Source organism: Antedon bifida, chromosome 1 (assembly GCF_963402885.1).
Source record: "Antedon bifida chromosome 1, ecAntBifi1.1, whole genome shotgun sequence".
NCBI classification, from domain to species: Eukaryota; Metazoa; Echinodermata; class Crinoidea; order Comatulida; family Antedonidae; genus Antedon; species Antedon bifida.
In genome coordinates this window covers 26,125,901-26,148,121 of record NC_136226.1, presented here as the reverse complement: position 1 = coordinate 26,148,121, position 22,221 = coordinate 26,125,901, and the positions used below count along the sequence as shown (strand labels likewise).

At 33.7% G+C, this 22,221-nt stretch overlaps 4 protein-coding genes across 7 annotated transcripts in view; 2 read left to right on the top strand and 2 right to left on the bottom strand.

Annotated features, from left to right (window-relative positions):
* The window catches only part of LOC144847089 (extended synaptotagmin-2-like), a 31,011-nt gene extending 14,118 nt beyond the window's left edge, over positions 1-16,893 (bottom strand). For all 4 annotated transcript variants that reach the window (XM_078703601.1, XM_078703600.1, XM_078703599.1 and 1 more), the window contains exons 1-10: positions 16,536-16,893; positions 8,872-8,913; positions 7,702-7,839; positions 6,630-6,706; positions 5,984-6,059; positions 4,097-4,186; positions 3,421-3,476; positions 2,687-2,807; positions 1,731-1,830; positions 1,175-1,245 (exon numbers count right to left, since the gene is read on the bottom strand). In XM_078703601.1, the coding sequence (XP_078559727.1) occupies positions 1,175-1,245; positions 1,731-1,830; positions 2,687-2,807; positions 3,421-3,476; positions 4,097-4,186; positions 5,984-6,059; positions 6,630-6,706; positions 7,702-7,839; positions 8,872-8,913; positions 16,536-16,874 (1,110 nt within the window). In that variant the 5' untranslated portion in view covers positions 16,875-16,893. The remainder of the gene's footprint in view (positions 1-1,174; positions 1,246-1,730; positions 1,831-2,686; positions 2,808-3,420; positions 3,477-4,096; positions 4,187-5,983; positions 6,060-6,629; positions 6,707-7,701; positions 7,840-8,871; positions 8,914-16,535) is intronic.
* LOC144846692 (uncharacterized) lies at positions 10,045-13,146 on the top strand. Its single transcript, XM_078703566.1, has 3 exons — positions 10,045-10,599; positions 11,139-11,237; positions 11,328-13,146. Exons 1-3 carry the CDS (start codon positions 10,385-10,387, stop codon positions 13,138-13,140), a joined length of 2,127 nt encoding a protein of 708 aa, XP_078559692.1. The 5' UTR covers positions 10,045-10,384; the 3' UTR covers positions 13,141-13,146.
* On the bottom strand, positions 13,346-14,838 carry LOC144852312 (uncharacterized). The gene is made up of 2 exons (XM_078710128.1): positions 14,348-14,838; positions 13,346-13,903 (listed from the first exon to the last, which is right to left on the bottom strand). Exons 1-2 carry the CDS (start codon positions 14,554-14,556, stop codon positions 13,483-13,485), a joined length of 630 nt encoding a protein of 209 aa, XP_078566254.1. The 5' UTR covers positions 14,557-14,838; the 3' UTR covers positions 13,346-13,482.
* Positions 16,894-19,744: 2,851 nt separating the features above from the next.
* LOC144852218 (deoxyribonuclease-1-like) lies at positions 19,745-21,911 on the top strand. Its single transcript, XM_078710025.1, has 7 exons — positions 19,745-19,964; positions 20,248-20,336; positions 20,441-20,527; positions 20,732-20,966; positions 21,090-21,244; positions 21,491-21,587; positions 21,718-21,911. The coding sequence occupies exons 1-7, from the start codon at positions 19,824-19,826 to the stop codon at positions 21,763-21,765; spliced, it is 852 nt and encodes a 283-aa protein (XP_078566151.1). The 5' UTR covers positions 19,745-19,823; the 3' UTR covers positions 21,766-21,911.
* The last annotated feature ends 310 nt before the right edge of the window (positions 21,912-22,221 follow it).

Genomic DNA, 22,221 nt, shown 5'->3' with positions numbered 1-22,221 from the left:
ACCCAACAAACTATTGCCTTTAAATCTGCCTTGAAAACTCATATTTTTCTTTCAGATTGAGCTCTCTCATACCTTTGATCACTTACTGCTGGAATTGGCGCGTTACAAATTCGTACTATTATTATTACCTGTCCCTTTAATGGGAGCTCGCTTAATATGGGTTTGCCATAGTGGTAAAAAGATATATTTTATAGCCTTTTTTTCGTTTTACGTAAAAGTGTCCCTTTAAAGGGGTGTCCCCTAAATGGGTGTATCCTCTGAATAGGGATGCCCCAAAGGTTTTACTGTATTATAATTCAAATCTATTAGACCTGATTTTAAGTCTTCACCCCATCAAAACTATCTAGAAGAATACCATACTTAAACACTGAATACTACTATCTAAAGTTAATCAATGCAAACACCGAAGTGAGATACCTGGATACTTAAAAAGTTGAATAGCTCTAATTCTAAATAACACTGCTGTATGAAATGGAACGATCTTCTTTGAATCTCCAAGCTAAAAAAACTACACATTCTAAGCATGCAATAATCAAAGATAAATGGTGAAGTGGAGCTGTAGCTTGGTGGTTAAACGTGTTTGCCTTCCAGTCCCAAGGTCCATGGTTCAATCCTGACCTACAGTAGTGCCAGGGTTGTAACTCTTTCAACTCTCAAATGAGACTTAGTTTTTAAGTACGATAAATTATAAAATAGTTTATCCATCCTGTAAGTGGCGAGTTTGTGCTCGCTGTTGGATGCGTATGAAATAGAAGTTTAGAGTATTTAGTTTTACTAAGTATTATAGACATCATGCGCTATAACTAGCAATGTTATTCTAATTTCCTAACTCTATGGACATTACCTCTCGTTTTTAAACATGCCATAATAACATCTAGTATGAGAATGGAGAAAGCATACAGTTTGTTATGTCAAAATAAATATAAATGTCTAGTACTGTAATGCGATTATCATATATAATGAAACGGTTAGTAAAATCTACCTATAAGTGTCATAACATTTATGGTTCTAATTGGGCATGAGCAGTCAATTGGGTAGTAAGACGGAACTTATTATCGACTGACTCACAACCCAATTTAAACCTCATGTACACAAGTTATAAACAAAACTATGATGGACTTGACATTAAAAATAAATAAAGTACATGCAAAAAGTAAAATCTGTAGGCAGTTACCTCAAAGTATTTATTCCAACTTGGGTCACAGGTATTATTTATCACCTTTGTTTTGAACTTGTGAGCGCCCACTGCAAAAACAAGAAAAAAAAACATCTATAATATTCAAGATTAAAAGATTTAAAAATGAATAGTATGATATAGTCTACTTAGGCCATGTTTAGGCCACAGCCATAACAAAATTATCTGTTAATTTTTTAACCAATCACATAATTATTAAAACAATATAGTGCGAATATGCAGACATTACCGCAATTTGACCTTTAGGTCAAAGGTTAAACATTATTGCATTTTATCCGATAATTATCTGATTTGAATGAGATAATTATTGGTTAATTTTTCTTGAGCAAAACAGAACTTTAACTGTTAAACATTTTTTTTACATTTTCCTTTTTTTTTTGTGTTTAGTGAATATAGAATGATACCTCTTTTTCAAATTTGTAGGGGTTGGCTTATCCCCAGAATGGGATTACTTTCAAGTCAGAAAAGGAGGTAGGCATTCTACTACACACATTTAAGACATCTACTTTTTTCAAATCAAATAGGGGAATAGTACCTTCCACAACGACATAGGGGTCAGACTTTCCCTTCTTTAAAAATCCAATATCCATCTTCATCAAATTTCTAGCTTCCACAATATTGATTCTCAATACACCCTAAAAAAACAAAATCCTAGTTTCAGTTATTGATGAAATTAAAGAGTAAATAACATGGAAAGCAAAGAAAAACAATGAAGTCAATATGAAAATTATATAATACATAATTTATAATTATGACACCAGGGGCTTTTAGTGAATGAATTATTAATACAATAAAGCATTGGGCAAGAAGTAATGGATACTAATTATTTATTTACGAACAGGTAATTTAATAATTTAGTAGTTGCTGATATTTGAAAACAGAAAGGCAATATAGTTGTATACCATGTAGAGTTTGTAGGTGTATTCTGCTTCACTGCATAACATGGTATTATAGTTCGTTGGTGGGTTTATAACCGGGAATTGAAATGTATTGGATTGAATCAAGGCAATCTAACAACAGGACACTGAGCTCGCCTTGTCAAGATAGGAACCCACCCGTAACATTCTTTGATCTTATGTCTGGTTGCGACAAATACAAACAGTACTGTACTATGTACATATTCTCAGCGGCGTGCGGTGTCTGTTGAGGGGCGTGGAACTGATTGTGTCCCAGCCCCTTTGATTTCCTTGATCTCAGCATCCTGTTGTTAGATTGCCTTGATTGAACTATGCTCATTGAAGTTTACTGCACTGCACATTTAGAAGTGTGTGGATATCCACATGACAGAAGTGTATTACCACATTAGTATGGTAATACAATTTAAAATATTGTGTCGCAGCCACAGGTAAACCCTTTGATCTCTGGAGCTCAGCATCCTGTTCTTAGATTGCCTTGATTGAACTATGCTCATTGAAGTTTAAGTGTGGATATCCACATGACAGTATATACCACATATTATGGTAATACAATTTAAATTATTTGTTGCCTTACCTCAGGCATGGGGTATTTCAAACTTGTCAGATCCACATCTTCCATAAGACTGACGGGTATACGGTTTGGCAACACAAGGAAATGTGCAATTTGATCCTGTATTATGTTACGCAGGATTCCACTAACGAAAGAAAGTAAAACATGTATATTTACACATTTCTATTCATTAAAGGTTGCATAATTAACATTTTTTTCTCAATTTAATTTGTCCTGTTCATATGTCAAAGATTTCAGCATGTTTCACATTTTCATTTTTTGGGGATAAATCTGACAGATATTTTTATAATTATATGTCTGATCTGATTATATCGTCTGATATTGTTCAGTACCAATTAACAACAGGTCTTTTGTCATCTGCTACTGGTTCAATGCTTTTCATAAGAGGTGAACGGAAATAAACCATCACTGTGACACAATGATAAAAGAAATTCCACATTTTAAAATATTCCAAATTTAAATATATATAAAGTAATCAGGTATTAATCTAAATAATTACAAATTTAGATATCACAATCATCAATTGTGATTGAATCATAAGTGGAGAAACCTCAGACTCTCACAGGTAAGAAAAATCAGTTGAAAAAGCACACATTTCTTTTCATCTCTTTTTTTTTTTTTATATATAGAGAGCTTGTAGCCTCACCATTTTATTGATTCTTTGAACTAAATATAGTTACACATTAACATGATTTAAGTACTCTTATTGCATTTATCGATAAATATATTTATCTCACCTTATGCCTGGGATGTCAAGTACATCAGCTAAATTGGTTAAATTAAAATCTGTAGCCTGAAAGAGAGTAGATTAAATACCTTAAACAATTATACTATAATGAAGAGCATAACATTAGAAAACAGCTAAAATTAAAAAAAACAAGCATGAATGTGCGATACTCGGGGTACAGCAAAAGAAGCTGTAATGACGTCGTAAGACTGGATGAAATGTCACATACACATCAATAACCTCGCTACCAAATACGGCTATACGGTACCATCTTCAAGACGTGATATGGCTGCGCGCATCCGGTTTGAAATTAAAAAATCCCGCTCTATAGCTTTGAGGACATGTCCCTGTAGTATATTCATGCCAATCCCAGCTCAATACTACAACGAATAAGGGAGGAGTAGTACTTTATAAATCGCACTTTTTACTCAATAGTGTCCAGATGGAGGAGAAGATGAGCGAGTCCTAGACTCGGGTACCCTGAGTAAAAACACATGATTTTGAATCAACAGTTAAACAACAGTCTGTATGTCAAAACTTTTTTTAAAGAGGAAATTGTATTGTATGTAAAATCTACCCCTTGTTAACTTCTCCACGATTCCGGTAATTGAGCATTAATTAATGTACAATGGGTAAACATAAATATAATGTCCAACGTAAAAAAGATGTTGGTAATTATAACTTACAGGTTTATTCAGAAAGAAGAACGACATTCCACCAATCAGAGGCATGATATTCACCAATGGTTTGATCTCTACACGAAGAGTTCCATGGAGCTATTGTTAAAAAAAAAACATTTACCAAAAACTTACATTATTTACTTATATATATTTTAACAATGATAAAATAAAGAGTTTATACCTAATTACTGTAAGCACTTAAAGATAGTTAAGATACTTAAATATAATTTTGGTTAACAGAGTATTAAAATAAAAAATATATATATTCTTCACTTTACTGTGTAAAATTTCTTAAAAATTGAAGTGTTTGTTTGGTGGTACAGTATTGTGATGTATACACAATCTGCCATTTCAAAGAATATTTAGGCCTATATACAAATATATTATGAATTCATAATTAGAAAGTCTGCAATTCACTCAATATTGACAAAATGTAATTATCAAATTTAAAACACCTGGCCTGAAATATTGATAAACAAATACTCATGAATCATGCACATGTAACTTTCTAAATAAACAAAATAGTTAATAATTTACGGCATGAGCCAACCTTATTAATCAATAATAGCTAACTTGGCTACACATAAAGTATAACATACTAAACCATACAGTAAATACTTGTTGTTTGCTAGCCACTTTAGACTTTACAAATATTTATTTTTGATAATTTGTAAATATAGCACAGTACTTGCATTGTTGAGTGGTTCATGTTTATTAAATTAAAGAAGTGACTGTATTCACACTTAGGCTAAGGGAAACACTTACCCTTAAAATAAAATAAAAATCTCTTTATCTAAAACTCTGTCTACACTATCAAACTTTATGTGACAAAAAAATGTGATAACCCGATGTCATATCACTATCATATTTAAGCATATCAATACCATATTTGGGAACATCACACTTTTTTGTCAAACTAGTTTGATAGTGTAGACAGAGCTTTAGTGAATACTAATACTACAGTGCATATATATTTAGTTAAGTGAAACTTTTATGGGAAATATCTCACTTAAGTGTGATTGGTCAGTGTTTTCCATTAAGCATCGGTTATTAAGCTAGGTAACTTCTTTTTATACCCATGCATACAAGATATTTTGGACCAAATTTCACAAGCAAAACCCTACTATATTTATCCTAAAGTGTGTTAGCTTAGAAAGTGCAATGTACTGCAATTTAGTATGGCAATTAGAGCGAGTTATCATACAGGTCTAGATATGACTCTAATTAACCATATGGTATCTGTACTCAAAATTACCAGCCGTCAGAAATACATAATTTGTTTTTATTTTTAAAATATTAGCAATCAAATACAACTACAATGCATGAAAAAACTACAGTAATCAATGTTTACAGTATTTCTATCCAATCAGAGTGAAAATGTTCACCTGATCCAATGTACAATTCTGAAATACATTTGTTGGAGAATATTCATAACATACTGCCAGTGATTTCAAGTTAAGTAGCAAAAATACAAATATGGAAACTGAGGTACATTAGGGGCGAGGGGTGTAGGCTGGAGGGGTGGGAGGTTGATGGTACAGGGGTGTTAGTCCTGCATATACAATTTTCGCCGACAGACAGCAACCAGCCTACGCCTCTGTACATCTTAATTATATGATCACTATACAACATATAGGTGGAAGAAAGTAATCCTTACTGTTAAGTAGAAACTAAAGCAAGCAATAAAACTACATTTAATAGAAACACAATAATTATAACAAAATTAAACATTATTTACTGTACTAAGAATAATATTAATTTTCCAAAAGAAAAAAAATGGAAATAAATTTAAAACAGGCATGAAAAATAAAATGTATTTTGTATAAGCCACAACAAAAATGGCAGTACAACTAAAAACTTTGTTTTAACAAATTTGAATAATATTAAACTTACTTGGATGTCTTGAATTCCAGCTTTAATTCTTTTGAGAGTTTTAAAACTAATTTCAATGTCACAGTCACCGGCATAACTGTGTTGATAAAAACATAAGTTCAATTAAAATTACTTTCACCAGTGGGTGGTAAGGCCTACCGTACTAATTGTATAAATATTCTTCAATGCTATTTTTAGTTGTTGTTATTAAAACTAATTTTAATTTCTTGATTAATAACTATAGGGCTAATCAACTCTCCCTATACTGGAATCTCTGAAAACTCTCCAAAGCAAGACGTCTTTTTTCCAACATTATTATTTACCATTTCATTTCATTTCATAATAACATTTATTTCCTTCATAATATACAAAATAAATAATACAATACAAAATTCATAACGAGAAGAAAGATAGTTTTAAAACAATACAATTTTTTTTTCTCATCTTTAAAATGAATAAAACAATATTATGAAGGAGGCACAATTTAAAATTAAAATCACTTTCAGAATATTACCAGACTTTTCAGAATACCAGACATATTATGCCAGCCCAAGGATGTCATGGTATTGGTAGATTTGACTGTATAAAGTATTGTAAATAACTAGACAACTATAATGTCAGGTGTACTATAGTACTGGGATAAGTGGCTACAAATAAACAAACTTACAACAACTCTAAGTCCATGACAATTTCATCTCTGGCAACTTTGTCTGTGTACACTTTTACTCCACCAATTCTAGGAGGCTAACAAAAGCACAAAAAGTATGATTGATTAAACACAAATAATAAGGAAAAACATAGCAAGAGGAAAGGGAAGGAGGAAGAATGGGAAAATGGTTAGGAGTAAAGGGAAAGAGGTATTAGCAAAGGTTTAACAAGGAACAACAGTATAGTACAGGATATCAAAATATGATGTACATTACAATTTATTCAAAAAAATGTTATTTTTAAAATAACGTGTGCATAAAATGCAACTAAATTCTCAGGTTTGAAATCAAATATTTCCTTTTTATACTAGGCCTACTAATAAATTATATTATAACAAATTATATTATGAACACAGGTTTTTCACAATCCATAAATATTGCTATACCCATTATGCATATGTATATTTTCCAACAGGATTTATTTTAGTTTGATGATGACATAAAAATACAAATGTTTATGAGTTGAATAGGAATACTATTTTTAGCTGAAGACTGATGGTCCTATTCTAATGAGATATTAATAATAATAATAACTGGTACTTGATATAGCGCATTATGCTGAAAACCTCAATGCGCTTTACATTGACAGAAAAATTTAGAAAATACAAAATTCAAAAGGTGGGTTTTGAGAAGAGATTTGAAGACACTGGTGGAAGTTGCCTGACGGATGTCAGAAGAAAAAGAACGATTCCATTAAGTAACTAAACTGTATAGAAATTTCTCAAAATGTTACAAAAATTTGAGTTTGCATTTAAAATAGAACCATTATATCAAATGTAATTTATAGTAACTAATAAATTGAAACATTTAAATTGAAAATTCATACAAAACATACTTATTCTTTTAGTACAGTACATACTGCTTTCTAGGTGATGCCACCATTTTTGTGGAAATATATATTGTTTATGACATATGATACTGTACATCCAATAAAAAAGGGCCAATTAAAAAAGGTAAATTCAAGTCTAGATAATAGACAACCTGCTATACCAAGATCCATTAAAGTATAAAACCTTGCAAGAAAAAACTTACATATCGCCCTAGCTTGATCTTCTCAAACCTAAAAGATTTGAGATAAGATGGGAGGGCCTCTTGTACGGAGGGTTCCACAGTCTCTTTCAACAAATCTGTTACATAACCTTCGATAAATGGCCACAGTTGCTTCACAATCTAAGAAAATTTTAAAAGAAGGTAATTTAGATAAATACTTCAATTGAAGCGTATTGGTATAAGACAACCTTTTTGAAGTGGGAGGTGGAAGAAGAGTGGAGGAAAGCTGGCGAAGATAGACAGGCGGAGAGAGAGAATTGTGTGGAAGAGAAGAGAAGTGTGGGAAGGGTGTGGAGAAGAGGGACGGTGAGAGAAGGGAGGGGACGGTGGGAGAGTGGTGAGAGAAGGGTGTGGAGCAGGGGAGAGCAGTGAGAGAGGGGTGTGGAGTAGGGGGGAGTGGTGAGAGAAGGGTGTGGAGCAGGGGGAGAGCAGTGAGAGAGGGGTGTGGAGTAGGGGGGAGTGGTGAGAGAAGGGTGTGGAGCAGGGGGAGAGCAGTGAGAGAGGGGTGTGGAGTAGGGGGAGTGGTGAGAGTGGTAAGAGTAGTAGAGTGGTGAGAGTAGGGGGAGTGGTGAGAGTAGGGGGAGTGGTGAGAGTAGGGGGAGTGGTGAGAGTAGGGGGAGTGGTGAGAGAAGGGTGTGGAACAAGGGGAAAGCAGTGAGAGAGGGGTGTGGAGTAGGGGGGAGTGGTGAGAGAAGGGTATGGAGGAGAGAAGGGCCTATCAACTTCATGGTAACAGATAAACTATAACCTTTGAACTTTCTTTTTGCCTTAATGTATTCATACAGCCTACAACATCTAACATCATAGTACTGTACAGGATATTGTGTCAGTATACTTTGAAATTATAATAACACACCCACAAAGGTCATGGGACATCCTGTGCACATTAAATATCATTTACAGCAAATTAAATTCAAATAATGGTTTGAATATTGATTGCTTTGTTACTTGAAATTTGTGGTAAAATCGGTTAATATGGTAAATGATTTAAAAACGTAAAACACTGTATTCAATGTACTGTACAGTACTTCTTTGTTTTATTATATAATGTAAAGTTGATAATATGAGGTTTTACTTAGAAACATGTTAAAGGTTCTCAGATTTGGATTTTAATTGGAAGTAAAACTACTACTGTATGAAAAACGACTGTACCTTGTTCAACCATTCTGCCCTTTCGGTGTCCGGAAAATAAACCTATAAAAAAAACATTAAACATACTGTATATAAATGAAAACTTGTTTTTCTAATATGGCAACCACTACAGTACAACTTCAGTCTGACTTTATATAACACATTTTCTTTATACTGTGTATTTTACACAAATTCTATGGTATCTTTTGGCTTTATTTTTCTTCTTTTTTTGACTGATTTCTGCAATCAATACAGTATGATACCATAGCAGTTTTTGTACTGTAACTGATGACCTTACAATCAACTTACAAAGAAATTAAGATTGACTAAACTGTACAGTTTGGAACATAAATAGTTTTGTTAAAAAAATTCTATGACATGTAGGATTATCTTGTGTAGGTTTTTCTTTCATCCTTTGAATTAGGGATTGGTATTCATTAGGAATGCTGAGTATGTTTAGCAGTGATCAATTCAAAACATCTTGCCTGTGTTGTGTACAGTTAACATGCTAGGTACAGTTAACATGCTATTTACAGTTGTAGTAGGTACAGTTGTAGTAGGTACAGTTGTAGTACAGTAGGTACAGTTACAGGAATAATATGTCAATCACAGTATCAGAGTATGTAGGTACTTTGAATTATCATAATAGTCACAGGTTAGCGAGATTGTGATGAGCATGTGAAAACCAAATAAATGGACCAGTGTTGTATCTTGATAAGCAGGCGGGTTGTATGCTCCTTCAAATCAATTCCAAGTAATTATTTTTTTTATTTACACTGTTGTATACTAACCAACAGGGCTTGGGACCCACGCCAAACCAAAGAATTCACAAAGTGGGCCAGTGCTGCGAGTATTAATTAAGTAGGCAGGTTGTATTACTGTATTTATTTATTTTCACGTACAGTACTGTATCCTAACCAAGAGGCCTTGTTATGACCCACGCCAAACCAAAGGATTCACAAAGTGGGCCAGTACTGTATCTTTCAAGTAACTGTATTCATTAAGTAAGCACTTGGTACACTTCATTCAAATCAATTGCACATTTTTTTACAGTTACATACAGATCTATTAGACCTGATTTTAAGTCTTCACCCCATCAAAGCTATCTAGAAGAATACCATACTTAAACACTGATTATTACTATCTAAAGTTAATCGATGCAAACACCGAAGTGAGATATCTGGATACTTAAAGTGCTAGTGCCACAGTCTTTAAATTCAGATATTAATGATATTTTGGGTAGATTTAATGTCTATAAATCTTGACCGAAATTTGCATTGACCTACTTTTAACGGTATGGCCGTAATCACCTCTTAATTAAGAACGTTAATATGCCATCGTACTTTATAAGCGTGACGTCACAGGCAGAAGACATTCTACTTCCGCCTTTTAAAACAACACACGTGCATGCATGAGACGCTGGTTTACTACTAATATTATATACTGCATACTGCTTTCTACTGGTACTAATTGTTATTGTTCAACTATTATTATTGTCAGCTACTTTTTTATTTATCTATTATAATAAATCAATATGCCTTCTCGCTGTGTTGCTGCGAATTGTGATCATGAAAATAACTTATTGTTTCGGTGGCCAAAGGACAGTTTCATCGCCAGGCAATGGACAAGATTTGTACGTACAAAACGCGATAAATGGAAACCCACAGCTCGATCAGTGCTTTGTTTTAAGCATTTTTCAGACGATTCATTTACAAACATGGGTCAATTCAAAGCTGGTCTAGCTACAAAGTAGGTATTTGTTAATTAGATGAATTTACTTTTAATATTTTACCTTCAACAAAAACTGCATAAAATACGTTCGCCGTCGCTATTGATGGGCCTGTTGGGCCAAGCCTAGCTTCTAGGCGCGCGGGCACATAATTTGCAGTAACAATAAAACTACATACATACAGTACAGTTGCTCCGCCTGATATGTGTATAGTATTTACTTTATGTTGGTTTATCTTTAAATAAACATAACATAATAAGTATTAGTAACTAGTTTTGCCTACACACACAGATAACTCAACTAGGCTAGGCCTAGTTGTTATGTATTTGGCTTATTATAATATAATAATGGGATAGGGCTAGCCTAGCCAGGCCTAATTAGTACTACTTACTGAATGCTGTACAATCATGATGGAGGGTAGTCAATGCCTACACTGTTATGCTCAGTAGGAGAATGTCCTGTCGGTGTAAGCGGGAACTAACAACTATATTATAATTATATTGCTTGCGTTATTTTGCCCTTAATATTAACTGGACAACGGTTTCCTCACTACTTTTAGGCTTTTACTGAATGCCAAAACAGCGGTACCAACAATACATGTTGTGAGGGAGACATCCGACGATGGTGGTCAGGTGGCCAAAGAGTGTACAGCACAGAGGTTAGTGTAATAGATTCAATAAATAAAAAAAAAAATGTTTAGGTTTGTCTGATATTTATTTATTAATAGTATTAATATTCATTCCAACAGGTCAGCATTTGTTAAAAGGGAAAAGGCGAGAGTGATCAGGGAGCTCATTACTGGAACAGAGGATAAGGAAGAGGATGAACAGGAGCTGGCCAGTGTATGCGATAAGCCTCTTATGGTGTCCAGAGGCACACAGACACGAAAGCAAAGAAAACGTGCTCGGCGAAGAAAAATGAGCAAAGCTAAAGTCGTGGCACCCAAAAAAGCCAAACCAACATACAAAGAACAATCGTCTGATGAAGATGATGAAGATTTTGATGAGTCGACAGAAGATGATAGCGATTCAGATTATCGACCTGAAGAGGATGTATCAGTTTCAGATGGTGAGGATACAGAGATGGAAGATGATGAGATGAAAGGATTTAATGGGGATGCACATAGACAGCCAAAATACATTGTTTTTCACAATCAGCTACTGATGCTACTTTCTATATGCCTTTCCTGTTTTTCTAGTAAAGTTCAAGTATGTTGTCGTAACAAGGGAAGCATGCTTATTGCAAACATAAGATGCTTATGTTGCCACACTAACCGCGAGTGGAAAAGTCAGCCAGAAGCTAGAGGTACCCCAATGGGTAATATTTTACTAAGTGGGGCTATTCTTTTTTCTGGCTCAACACCCACACAATTTTTAAGAGCGCTAAAAAGTATCAACGTGAGCGCCATTAGTAAACGTACTTTTTTCCGTCACCAACAAAATTTCTTACACAGAGTTGTAAGGAATACTTGGTTTTTTAAAAGGGATAAGCACTTTGCTGAATTACAGGGCAAGGATATTTCTATTGGAGTAGATGGACGCTGTGACAGTATGGGCCACAGTGCAAAATATGGTTCATACACATCAGTTGACTTGACCGAAAACAAGATTTTGAATGTTGAATTAGTTCAGAGTAGTGATGTTAAATCATCTTATCATATGGAACTGAAGGGTCTACAAAAAACATTGGATGTCTTTAAAGATTTCAAAGTAAATATAAGTACAATTGTTTCCGATAGACATAGACAACTACAAAAATATTTAAGGGATAATTGTCCAGACATTAAGCATTATTTTGACTGCTGGCACATTGCAAAAAGTATTAAGAAAAAGATTCAGGCCATATCAACAAAAAAATCGTGTAACCTTTTAGGTAATTGGCAAAAATCTATTTCTAACCATTATTACTGGTGTGTAATGTCCACCAACATTGATGAAAAAGATATCATTGAAGCAAAGTGGAAGTCTGTGGTAAGACATGTACAAAATCTTCATACTGGACATCCTGAACCATATACGGAATGTGCCCATCCGGTAATGTCTCCTTCAGACCAACGGTTAACAAAGTGGTTGACTGCTGATACTGAAGCTTGTGATGCCTTACAAAAATTTGTTGAAACCAAAATGTTGGTGAAGGACATTCGCAATTCTTCACCTCATGGGCAAACGTCATCAGTGGAAGGGTACCATAGCCTTATTAATCATTTCGCTCCTAAAATGTTCCACTTTTCATATAGTGGAATGAAGAGTCGACTTTTCATAGCTGCTCTTCACTATAATGAGAACAGTACCAGAGAACAAATGGTAAATAAGGCTGGAGAAAAGGAATACGTAATATCATTTCCCAAGTACAAGAAAGGGGGTTACATTGTTAAAAAACTTTTAACAGAATGTACATATAATTATGTTGATGCGTTATTCAAGAGTCTTCTTGAGGTTGTTATGGAACCAAATCTAGATGCATTTACAGAGACCATACCACCATCATTGTGCGCAGCATTTGAAAGACCTGAAAAAAGTGCTGCAGTTGCCCAACACACAAGCCGGTTTAAAAAGCAATAATAACTTGACACTTGGCACTTTTTTCAGGTCTTTCAAATGCTGCGATTTGGTTCCATAACAACCTCAAGAAGACTCTTGAATAACGCATCAACATAATTATATGTACATTCATATAAATGAATTGAACACAGCATATTATTGTAGACATAATAAAATGTACTGTATTTTCAGACTCTTTCATTTTTTCCCCAATAACAATGTATTGGAGATGTATATGAATGAGAGAAGCAATAAAATCAAAATGAGTTGCAAATTGTATACATTATTACTTTATTTAATTTCAAAAAATTATTAAACTAATACTAAATAGTATAAGAAAATTAAAATGCTGCTATGGCTGTTTTAATTTAGGTCTGGTAATTTAAATCCTGTAAAAACCGGGTCATCTCCAGGTGGTGGGAAATGTGCTCTTATGCAAGAGACAACACAAGACGGAAGCACTATACGGATATTTTTTCCGACATATCCATGTATCCATCGGGCATACTGTCTGTACGATATGTGACGGTACTTTTTGTTTTTTGGTCCGTTATAGATAACTTTCTTATCATAGTGTTGCTTATACGAAAGCCATGCTACTTCCAGCACCCAAGGGTCAAGAGCAACAGACTTGAAACCTGGATGATTTGTGATGCAGGAGAATGGAGCATCATTGTTGAACAGATTGACATTGTCTTCAAGTTTAGCACTTGTGTTTTCGCACTCCTTGCAGCAGATGCACTCTTCCCCTGAGCCCATGATTTGGCAATGTTCACAGGAACACCTGAACAAGATGAAAAAATGTATTTAGTCATTATAAAACTAATTATTATGATTATAATTACTTGATCATATCAGCAGTCACTCAAGCAAGTGAAATTCAAATGTTTGCTTAATGAAAATATAATTAGCTCTTGCCCATTTGAACTATGACCAGAATATTAATACTTTAGGCCTAGTCTATCTATTATTATAATCAAAGCCAAGCCAAGGAGTAGCCTATTTATTAAACCACCGTCCCAAATCCGACCCATCTAATAATCATCAAACAATATGATGGGGACTTTATATTAACGTATGGCATCTCACAAAATTTGAAAAAAAAAACAAAATCGATTGTATATTTAGAATTTAGAAACACTGAGGTAGCTCTAGCTTCGATTGATTAATTAGGCCTAGCCCAATCAAGCAGACGCTTCACTACAACAACCACAAGGGGAACACCTACCATTCTAAATTATCCAGGCGTGCAGCCATCATGTCAACATCTTCACCTTGGGCTTCTTCATCAATGTCTTGTAATTCATGTTCCTCAAAACGTGGTTCGAAATTATATGGTATTATAAGGCCAGTACCATTTTCCTCATCACTTGATGATGAACTACTACTACTAGGTCTATCTGATGAAACACTTTCTAAATCGCTTTCGGAATCCATAACAAATATTCAGTAAGCCTGTTGTGATCGCCGCGGGGTGTGTTATAAGGCGCAAGATGCAGGTTAGTTCCTCCTCTCGATATCGTCGGTGTTATGGCTGTGACGTCACACACAAATGTCGAAAGGTAACATTTCGTGACCAAATAACGACACACATATTGCTTTTTTTTCCATATATATAACAATTTATTATTGAAACTCAATTCAACACAGTATCTACATATATTATTCTTGATACTGATAATAGTAAATGTCGTATTTGTCGAAAGTGTGGCACTAGCACTTTAAAAAGTTGAATAGCTCTATTTCTAAATAACACAGCTTTATGATCTAAAGTAAATTGATGCAAACACCAAGTGAGATACCTGGATACTTAAAAAGTTGAATAGCTCTATTTCTAAATAACACAGCTTTATGAAATGGAACGATTTTCTTTGAATCTTTAAGCTAAAAAAACTACACATTCTAAGCATGCAATAATCAAAGATAAATGGTGAAGTTGAGCTGTAGCTTGGTGGTTAAACGTGTCTGCCTTCCAGTCCCAAGGTCCATGGTTCAATCCTGAACCTATAGTTATATTCTAACCACCTTGCTCTATGACCTACTGTAAGGGGTAGTCTCACAATCTACTACTACATCTTAACCTCTTCCTACACTATCAAACTAGTTTGACAAAAAAGTGTGATGTGCCCAAATATGGTAGTGATATGACATCATGACCATAAGGACACATCACATTTGTTTGTCACATAACGTTTGATAGTGTAGACAGAGCTTACACATTTTGGGCTTGATATTAGTTATATGCTAAAAACCAGGCCCAAACACTGTAGATACTGCACAGTAACCCTAAGTTTGCCATAAAAGTATGTAAACCCTTACACCAAAACTAATCTTCTGTATATTTCCAAGTTGGACTACTGTATGATGACTTATACAAACAAAAGTATAGGGATGAGCCTATCAGCATGGTCAACCATGAGTATAATTGTGTTAATAGTTAAAAACAACCCACACAACATGCTATGATACTAGTGATGAATATCTCAATTGTACACTTGTATTTGTTTTTTTATTAACCACAAGAATGGTTAAGGCTTCAGACAAAATAACTAATCCTTGGTGAATATACTATTGAGTTTATATATGAATTGTCGTAAACATATCAAAATATAATGATAGAGATAAATACTGTCATGTCAGTGAAATAGAGAGTAAAATCAATAACAATTATTGTGCTGTTGGTTTTACAGATTTACTGTAAAGTGGCATTACACTTTTTTGAAAAGTAAAAAATGGAATGGGTAGATACTACATTGTATATTGTACTTTATCTATTATTTATGCCATTTGCACAATTTGAAACCTCACAAGGATTCTCTTGCACGAACAATTTCAAAAGTATTTATTAAATTTAGAAAATTTCAAACAGTGCAAGGTATTTTCAGTATTTGATAAATCAATCAAAGCTTGTAATCTGTTATGCATAATATATAAAGAATGACATTTTATAATACAAGGAATGAAACATTTTATGTTTTAATCAGAGATATGAGAAAGTGTGATTGGCTTGAGTGCATACTAAATTACGATGGGGATTTTCCTTTATAATGCCTTGTTACAGTGTTAACTTGTGTTAAAACTGCACAAGTTACGTGCAATTTCAAATTGCGCAAAAAAATCCTTTTGCAATTTGAAATTGCGCAAGGATTTTCTAAAATCGTGCTACCATTTATATATTATGATGTTCATAAATCTGTAAAGATAATACGATTATGATCGATGGTACCGACACATGGCCTACACAGTTGTAATTGCATCCACTGGAGGAAAATAGGCATCTGCTGAACTAACTACAGAGTAGAGTGCTGGCCTAGCTAGGCTAGTAGTACTAATAGTATACTAGTACTACTAGAACTAGGCCTAGTCTAGTAGTAGGCCATTTCTTTACACTAAATTAAAATAAAGATTAGACTTACCCATGATGGCAATTCTTGAACGGCAGCTTCTATTACTTGTCTTTCACTTGTTACAGCTTGTCTGGCAACTAAAAGTTTGACTTCTTTTCTTTTAGTTGCTTTTTCACGAAGCAGCAGCACAATAACTATCATGAATACCCAGCTACTGCTGAAGCCACAGTATCCCATAAACCAAATCGAAAAAAGCATGAAAAATACACCGACATACTTCTTCAGAATTGGTAAGAGGTCATCTACAGCATCCGACGTTGTCTCTTTTATATCTGGTGTTGTCTCATCGTCTAAATTCGAATTTAAATCATCCGAATCTGCAGCTCCATTTGAGGTTGAAGCCTCCATGTTTCTTGTTGTAGTTAGTTGTTTTGTTATGAGGAATGCATTGGATGCAGTGAAGCGTGTAAAATAACCTTAATCAACGATCCAGGTCAACCTATTTTATGAGGGCGCTATAATAATAATTTATTCAGAGCCATATATATAAAGAGTTACGACATTGGATTATAGTCACGTGATATGCAGATCAATTTGTGTCAAACTTGTCTCCGTTATTGCATGTAAAGTGTAGGAGCAAGAAAATACTTTAAACTTTTTCTTATATTTAAAAAAATGTAATTGCACATCTAACGGTGAAATATCGATGTGCACAGCGTACAGAAGTACTTGCGGCAAAGAATATTGCGCGCGCGTGCGCTAGTACATTATAAAGTTCGATTGATTGATTTTGGAACGAAACATCCCATAACTACGTCCTATTAATAACAATTATGTAATATTTTCAATTCATATTGCATGCTTTGATGACTAAATAAAATAATAAAGTGTCGTGGATATATTTGGTAATATATTGAATAGGGTATGAACAATATTAAAATAATAAAGGCAAATTATTACAAATGAAATGATGAACGAGTCTCTGAAAGTTTGTGTCAAAAACACACAGAGAGCCATATACTGTATAAAAAGAGGGGTGAATTTGTGTGTTTTTTGTATTGGTTCATGCTTTGATGTATCCTGACTTGCATGTAGGCCCTAGCATTTATTCTTTTGTTATTATAGACACAATATATAAATGTTACCAAATTAATACCATTAATAAAATTAATTACTAAAATAAAAACGGAATATAAGCGTTATTTCATAGACAAAAAAATCTAAAAATAATGCATGAACTATAGGAAAACGCTAAACAAAGAGACGCGCGCGCCCTCAGCGTGCGAATTCTTTGACACAAAAATGGCTTCTAATTTTCAATGTCGTAACTCTTTATATATATGGCTCTGAATTTATTTGAACATACACTTTTTTTTTTGCACACTCGATAATGAATCAACATAAACATTTAATAACATATGAATTTAAATTAATACAAATTAAATACAGTAATGATCACATTTTTACACAACAAGTTTTAATTTAAGAGATCAGATCTTTTTTTCCAACATTTTCTTCACAAGGCTCTTACAGTATTTTATCAGTCCATTTTGCCAACTGCAGTTTTTTCCTAGTTTCCAATTTTTCGAAATCTTAAAAAACTGTTTTAAAGCCATTGGCAAAAAGGTGTTTTTTTTAATTCTGCAAATTCATGTTTTCTGATGCTATCAAGTGCATGACAAGTTAACAGAAAATGAATTATATCTTCATCTTCCTATAAATTACATAAATCAATAAATAAATAATTTTATCCGAGCCATAATTATTATGGCTCTGAATATTAGAATGCCAAAGTACCGTAAGAATGATACTTCTTCAGTTGGCTTGGAAGAAACATACACCAAACCGTTGCATTAGCTATGATACACTGAGACGTGTACGCATGACCAATCGTGTGCATTGATGACGTTAGGATGACGAAACCCTAACCACTTCGATAAACAAAACAAAACAAATTTAAGCAACAACTAGGCAATCGATTCACAATTGTGACAGATTATTAGAAAAGGAATCAAGAAACCTAGACAATTATTTGACAATCTGTAATGATGATGATGACACTAAATAAATGCAAAAGATGAAAACAAATTAAGTTTCACTGTTTCTGTCACTAGCTCTTCCTGACAAATACACTATATATTTTAAATATGATTAAACTCCCAATGATTGATTTGTATTGCTTGTAAATAGTTTCGTTTAGTTATTCATGTTTTCTTCTTTTTAAAAAAATATTTTCTGTTCTGTTTTTTTTTGTATTCAAAGGTGAATGATCAATAAATAAACACAATTATGATAAACGTCTTCAATAAAACTTTAAAAATCAATCATTTAGATGCCGAGTTCCTATAAAGTATTACAATAGATAGAAAAGCAGGTCTACAACAACAACGTGAACTACATTAAATACATTTTATACAGATACTACTAAATTACAAACGGAGAGATCATATCGTAATTGAAAACAAAAACAAACGTTGAACAAAACATGAGCAATTATAAGGAAGCATGCATGTATGGAGTTGAACCTCTCACTTTGATCATTATGAAAATAAACTGGGACTAATTAGAAAATAAAAAATTAATTTAGCCATCACTATCATAATACTATCTATTTTCATTAAAAAACTGATTCTTGAAAAATTCCAATATTATAGTATAAAACAAAGTACATTGTCGTTCAACTCCTATAGTAAAGTCTGAATTATAATTTGTGTAACTAAACCATCTGTTGTTATAACATGTTCTGAATAACCTACGTCAATCGTTTCTTTATCATCCCGATATGTGTTTGATAACACACATGCGATTTAGTGATGTCACAGAATATAATTAGTAGCCCGCCTATAATTATCACCAGACTGTATCCATTAAATTATTGTGAGATATTGGACGAAAGTTATAATTAACACATAAACAACATTAAATACTTTATCTCATTATAGGTGAGATAAGATTATGAATATATTATATAAACACACAATACTCAGACTAAACATGATTTCAGTTTGAGGGAGAGAAACAACCACGTAAGCTGGCATCATACGTTGAGTGAATAAACTGAACGGTCTGGAATTCCAAACCAATCGCAAGCATTCATTTCGTAGAAAGAAAATATACAATAGGCTATCTAAAACCTGAAACAGAAACAGAAACTTAGAAGTTAAGTTACTTAGTTTCTTGTAAATCATCGTTCGAAATTACTAGATTCATACACGGAAACAACGGTCAGAGACCATCCTGACGGAAAGCAATTAGGCCTACTCCAAATTCAGTAAACTATTGTTGAAATATTATTGTTATAATAATCATTTCCTTCTGGTGCTTTATCAGCATAAACTCAGCAGAATCAGTTTTAAAATGTACATTTTTCAGTGTATAACTGTTCTGGTCATCTTGGTAACACAATGCTTCGGATTGGTGAAATTCTCAGCTTTCAACATACAGACTTTTGGACAAAGCAAGATGGGGAAACCTGAAGTCGTTGACAAACTTGTCCAAGTAGGTACATTTTTGGAACCAAAAATCAACTCTACAATCACAATCTAGCTAGATTTTAGAAAATGTGGGAGTCAACATTACTTAATAATGTTGACATAAATTAGACATCTGAAATTATCTTTTTTTTAAATAGGATAATGTAGGCCTAGTCATAAAAATAATTTTGTTCTTCTGCTCCGAATTACTTAATTTGACATTTGATTAGAAGTTTGAGTTTTGCAGTGATTGACATTTCAGTTTACCAGGACCTGGTTAACGCAGATTTGTTTTCTTATTCCCGTAGATTATTCTGAGGTACGATCTTGTCCTAATTCAAGAGATTCGAGACAGCAGTGGTACTAGCATTGTGCAGCTGTTAAATGATGTGAATGCGTAAGTAAAACAATATATCTATAAACAGCCAAAATTAAGGAAATGAAGCCTAGATCATGACTTATGGGTATAAATATAAAAAATTTTTCACTTTTCCCCACCAGCGAATCTTCGTCCGATCCATACGAGCTAGCCATTGGGTCAAGAGTTGGACGTTCATCGTACAAAGAACAATACGCATTCTTCTACAAGTAAAACATTATTATTTATTTGGTCACTAAATAAAAATAAAAAGCACTAAGTTAAACGTTCGATACTTGGTTGGAGTGATATCTGCCTGTCCAATTTTTGTTTTTAGGCCTGTAAACTAATCATTGAAAGGTTTGACCATAAATATAAAATATTTTGGCCTAGGCCTATATGAGGTAAACTAAACGTGATTTGCAATGTTCTAGGACGAGCAAACTAACTGTCACCCATACATACGAATATGATGACGGAATCGAAGGTTACGATCCTCCCATTGACGAGTTCATTCGTGAGCCGTTTGTTGTGAGATTTAGTTCACCATCAACCCAAGTTAACGACTTTGCTATTATTCCTATCCATACCACTCCTGACGCGGCAGAAGCCGAGGTAGATAGTTTAACAGATGTTTACGATGACGTGGTATGTAAATGGGGTCTAGAGGTAAGAATTAACTAATTCATCTAGACAACTAACATAACGAAACTCTATAGATAGAGTTATATAATATAATCAGAATACGAGTATAATATTAAGCTATAGCAATCTATACACCTACTATTTTAGGATGTAATCATCGCAGGAGATTTTAACGCTGATTGTTCTTACGTCACAAAATCTGAATGGCCTTTCATTCGTCTGCGTACTCAATCAAGATTTGATTGGCTGATTTCAGATGACCAAGATACAACTGTATCGACCACAGACTGCGCATATGACAGGTAAACACCCTGGTCCAAAAGGTTTACTCACAACCATCATGAATCCACAACGATGACCACCACTGCCCGGAACGATGACCACTACAGTACTACTATGATGACGTCCGGCCACTAAGAAAGTTTCACTTGAGTATAGTGTACAGTATGGAAACAGTACCATACCGTATCATTTCATTTTCAATCACATCGAAATAACTCCTATAAACGAACATACTATAAATTAAGTTTAACCATTCTCCATTTTAGAATTGTTATTGCTGGTTCAAATCTCAAATCTAGCTATCAAACAGGATCTGCCGGGATTTTTGATTTTCAAAATGCTTTTAAACTCACTTATGCCGAGGTACGGTGATAGAGTAGAACCAATACAGATAAGTGCATTTGAGAAAGTTTATGTAATATGTTTGTATGTGTTTGACCTTTTCACTAGAAATTAAATTGAATTAACAATATTACAATAATCTCGATTTCAGGCAAAAGACGTGAGTGACCACTACCCGATTGAAATGGTATTAAAATAGATTGATATGGAATGGGGTTTATGATGGAACATGAGACTACAATAAATAGTTGTCTCAGATGGAACAACAGACCAAGCCGTAAACTGCTTACAAAAATGAATGTGTAAAACCATCATATCTAGAATTAATTGTCAAGAATATATTAAAATTGAATAAATATTGAAATTATTAAATGTGTAGTTGTGTATTGTTGCGGTTATTTAATGGTATCATGCTACAATAAAAAGCAGATAAAGAGAGAACCTTTCGAACAAAAGCGTTTACATACATGATGTTTTAGGCCTAATTTAAGCACAAATATTAATATAGCATGCACTGTAACAGCTATAGGCCTACAGATTACCAGTTTATATACAGTAATAATAATGTTTCAAACATATTAATACTGCATATTTCATTTAGAACGACGGTTGCCATCTCTATCTTCTTCAGAATTTGGTTGACGCGAATCAACAG

Bases quoted from the DNA above. Each gene is read 5' to 3' on its own strand.
- LOC144846692 (XM_078703566.1), top strand. From the start codon at position 10,385: ATGCCTTCTCGCTGTGTTGCTGCGAATTGTGATCATGAAAATAACTTA. The intron at 10,600-11,138 runs GTAGGTATTTGT...CACTACTTTTAG, and splicing joins AAAGCTGGTCTAGCTACAAA to GCTTTTACTGAATGCCAAAA. The intron at 11,238-11,327 runs GTTAGTGTAATA...TCATTCCAACAG, and splicing joins AAAGAGTGTACAGCACAGAG to GTCAGCATTTGTTAAAAGGG.
- LOC144852312 (XM_078710128.1), bottom strand. From the start codon at position 14,556: ATGGATTCCGAAAGCGATTTAGAAAGTGTTTCATCAGATAGACCTAGT. The intron at 13,904-14,347 runs GTAGGTGTTCCC...CATCTTGTTCAG, and splicing joins CGCCTGGATAATTTAGAATG to GTGTTCCTGTGAACATTGCC.
- LOC144852218 (XM_078710025.1), top strand. From the start codon at position 19,824: ATGTACATTTTTCAGTGTATAACTGTTCTGGTCATCTTGGTAACACAA. The intron at 19,965-20,247 runs GTAGGTACATTT...TTATTCCCGTAG, and splicing joins TCGTTGACAAACTTGTCCAA to ATTATTCTGAGGTACGATCT. The intron at 20,967-21,089 runs GTAAGAATTAAC...CTACTATTTTAG, and splicing joins TATGTAAATGGGGTCTAGAG to GATGTAATCATCGCAGGAGA.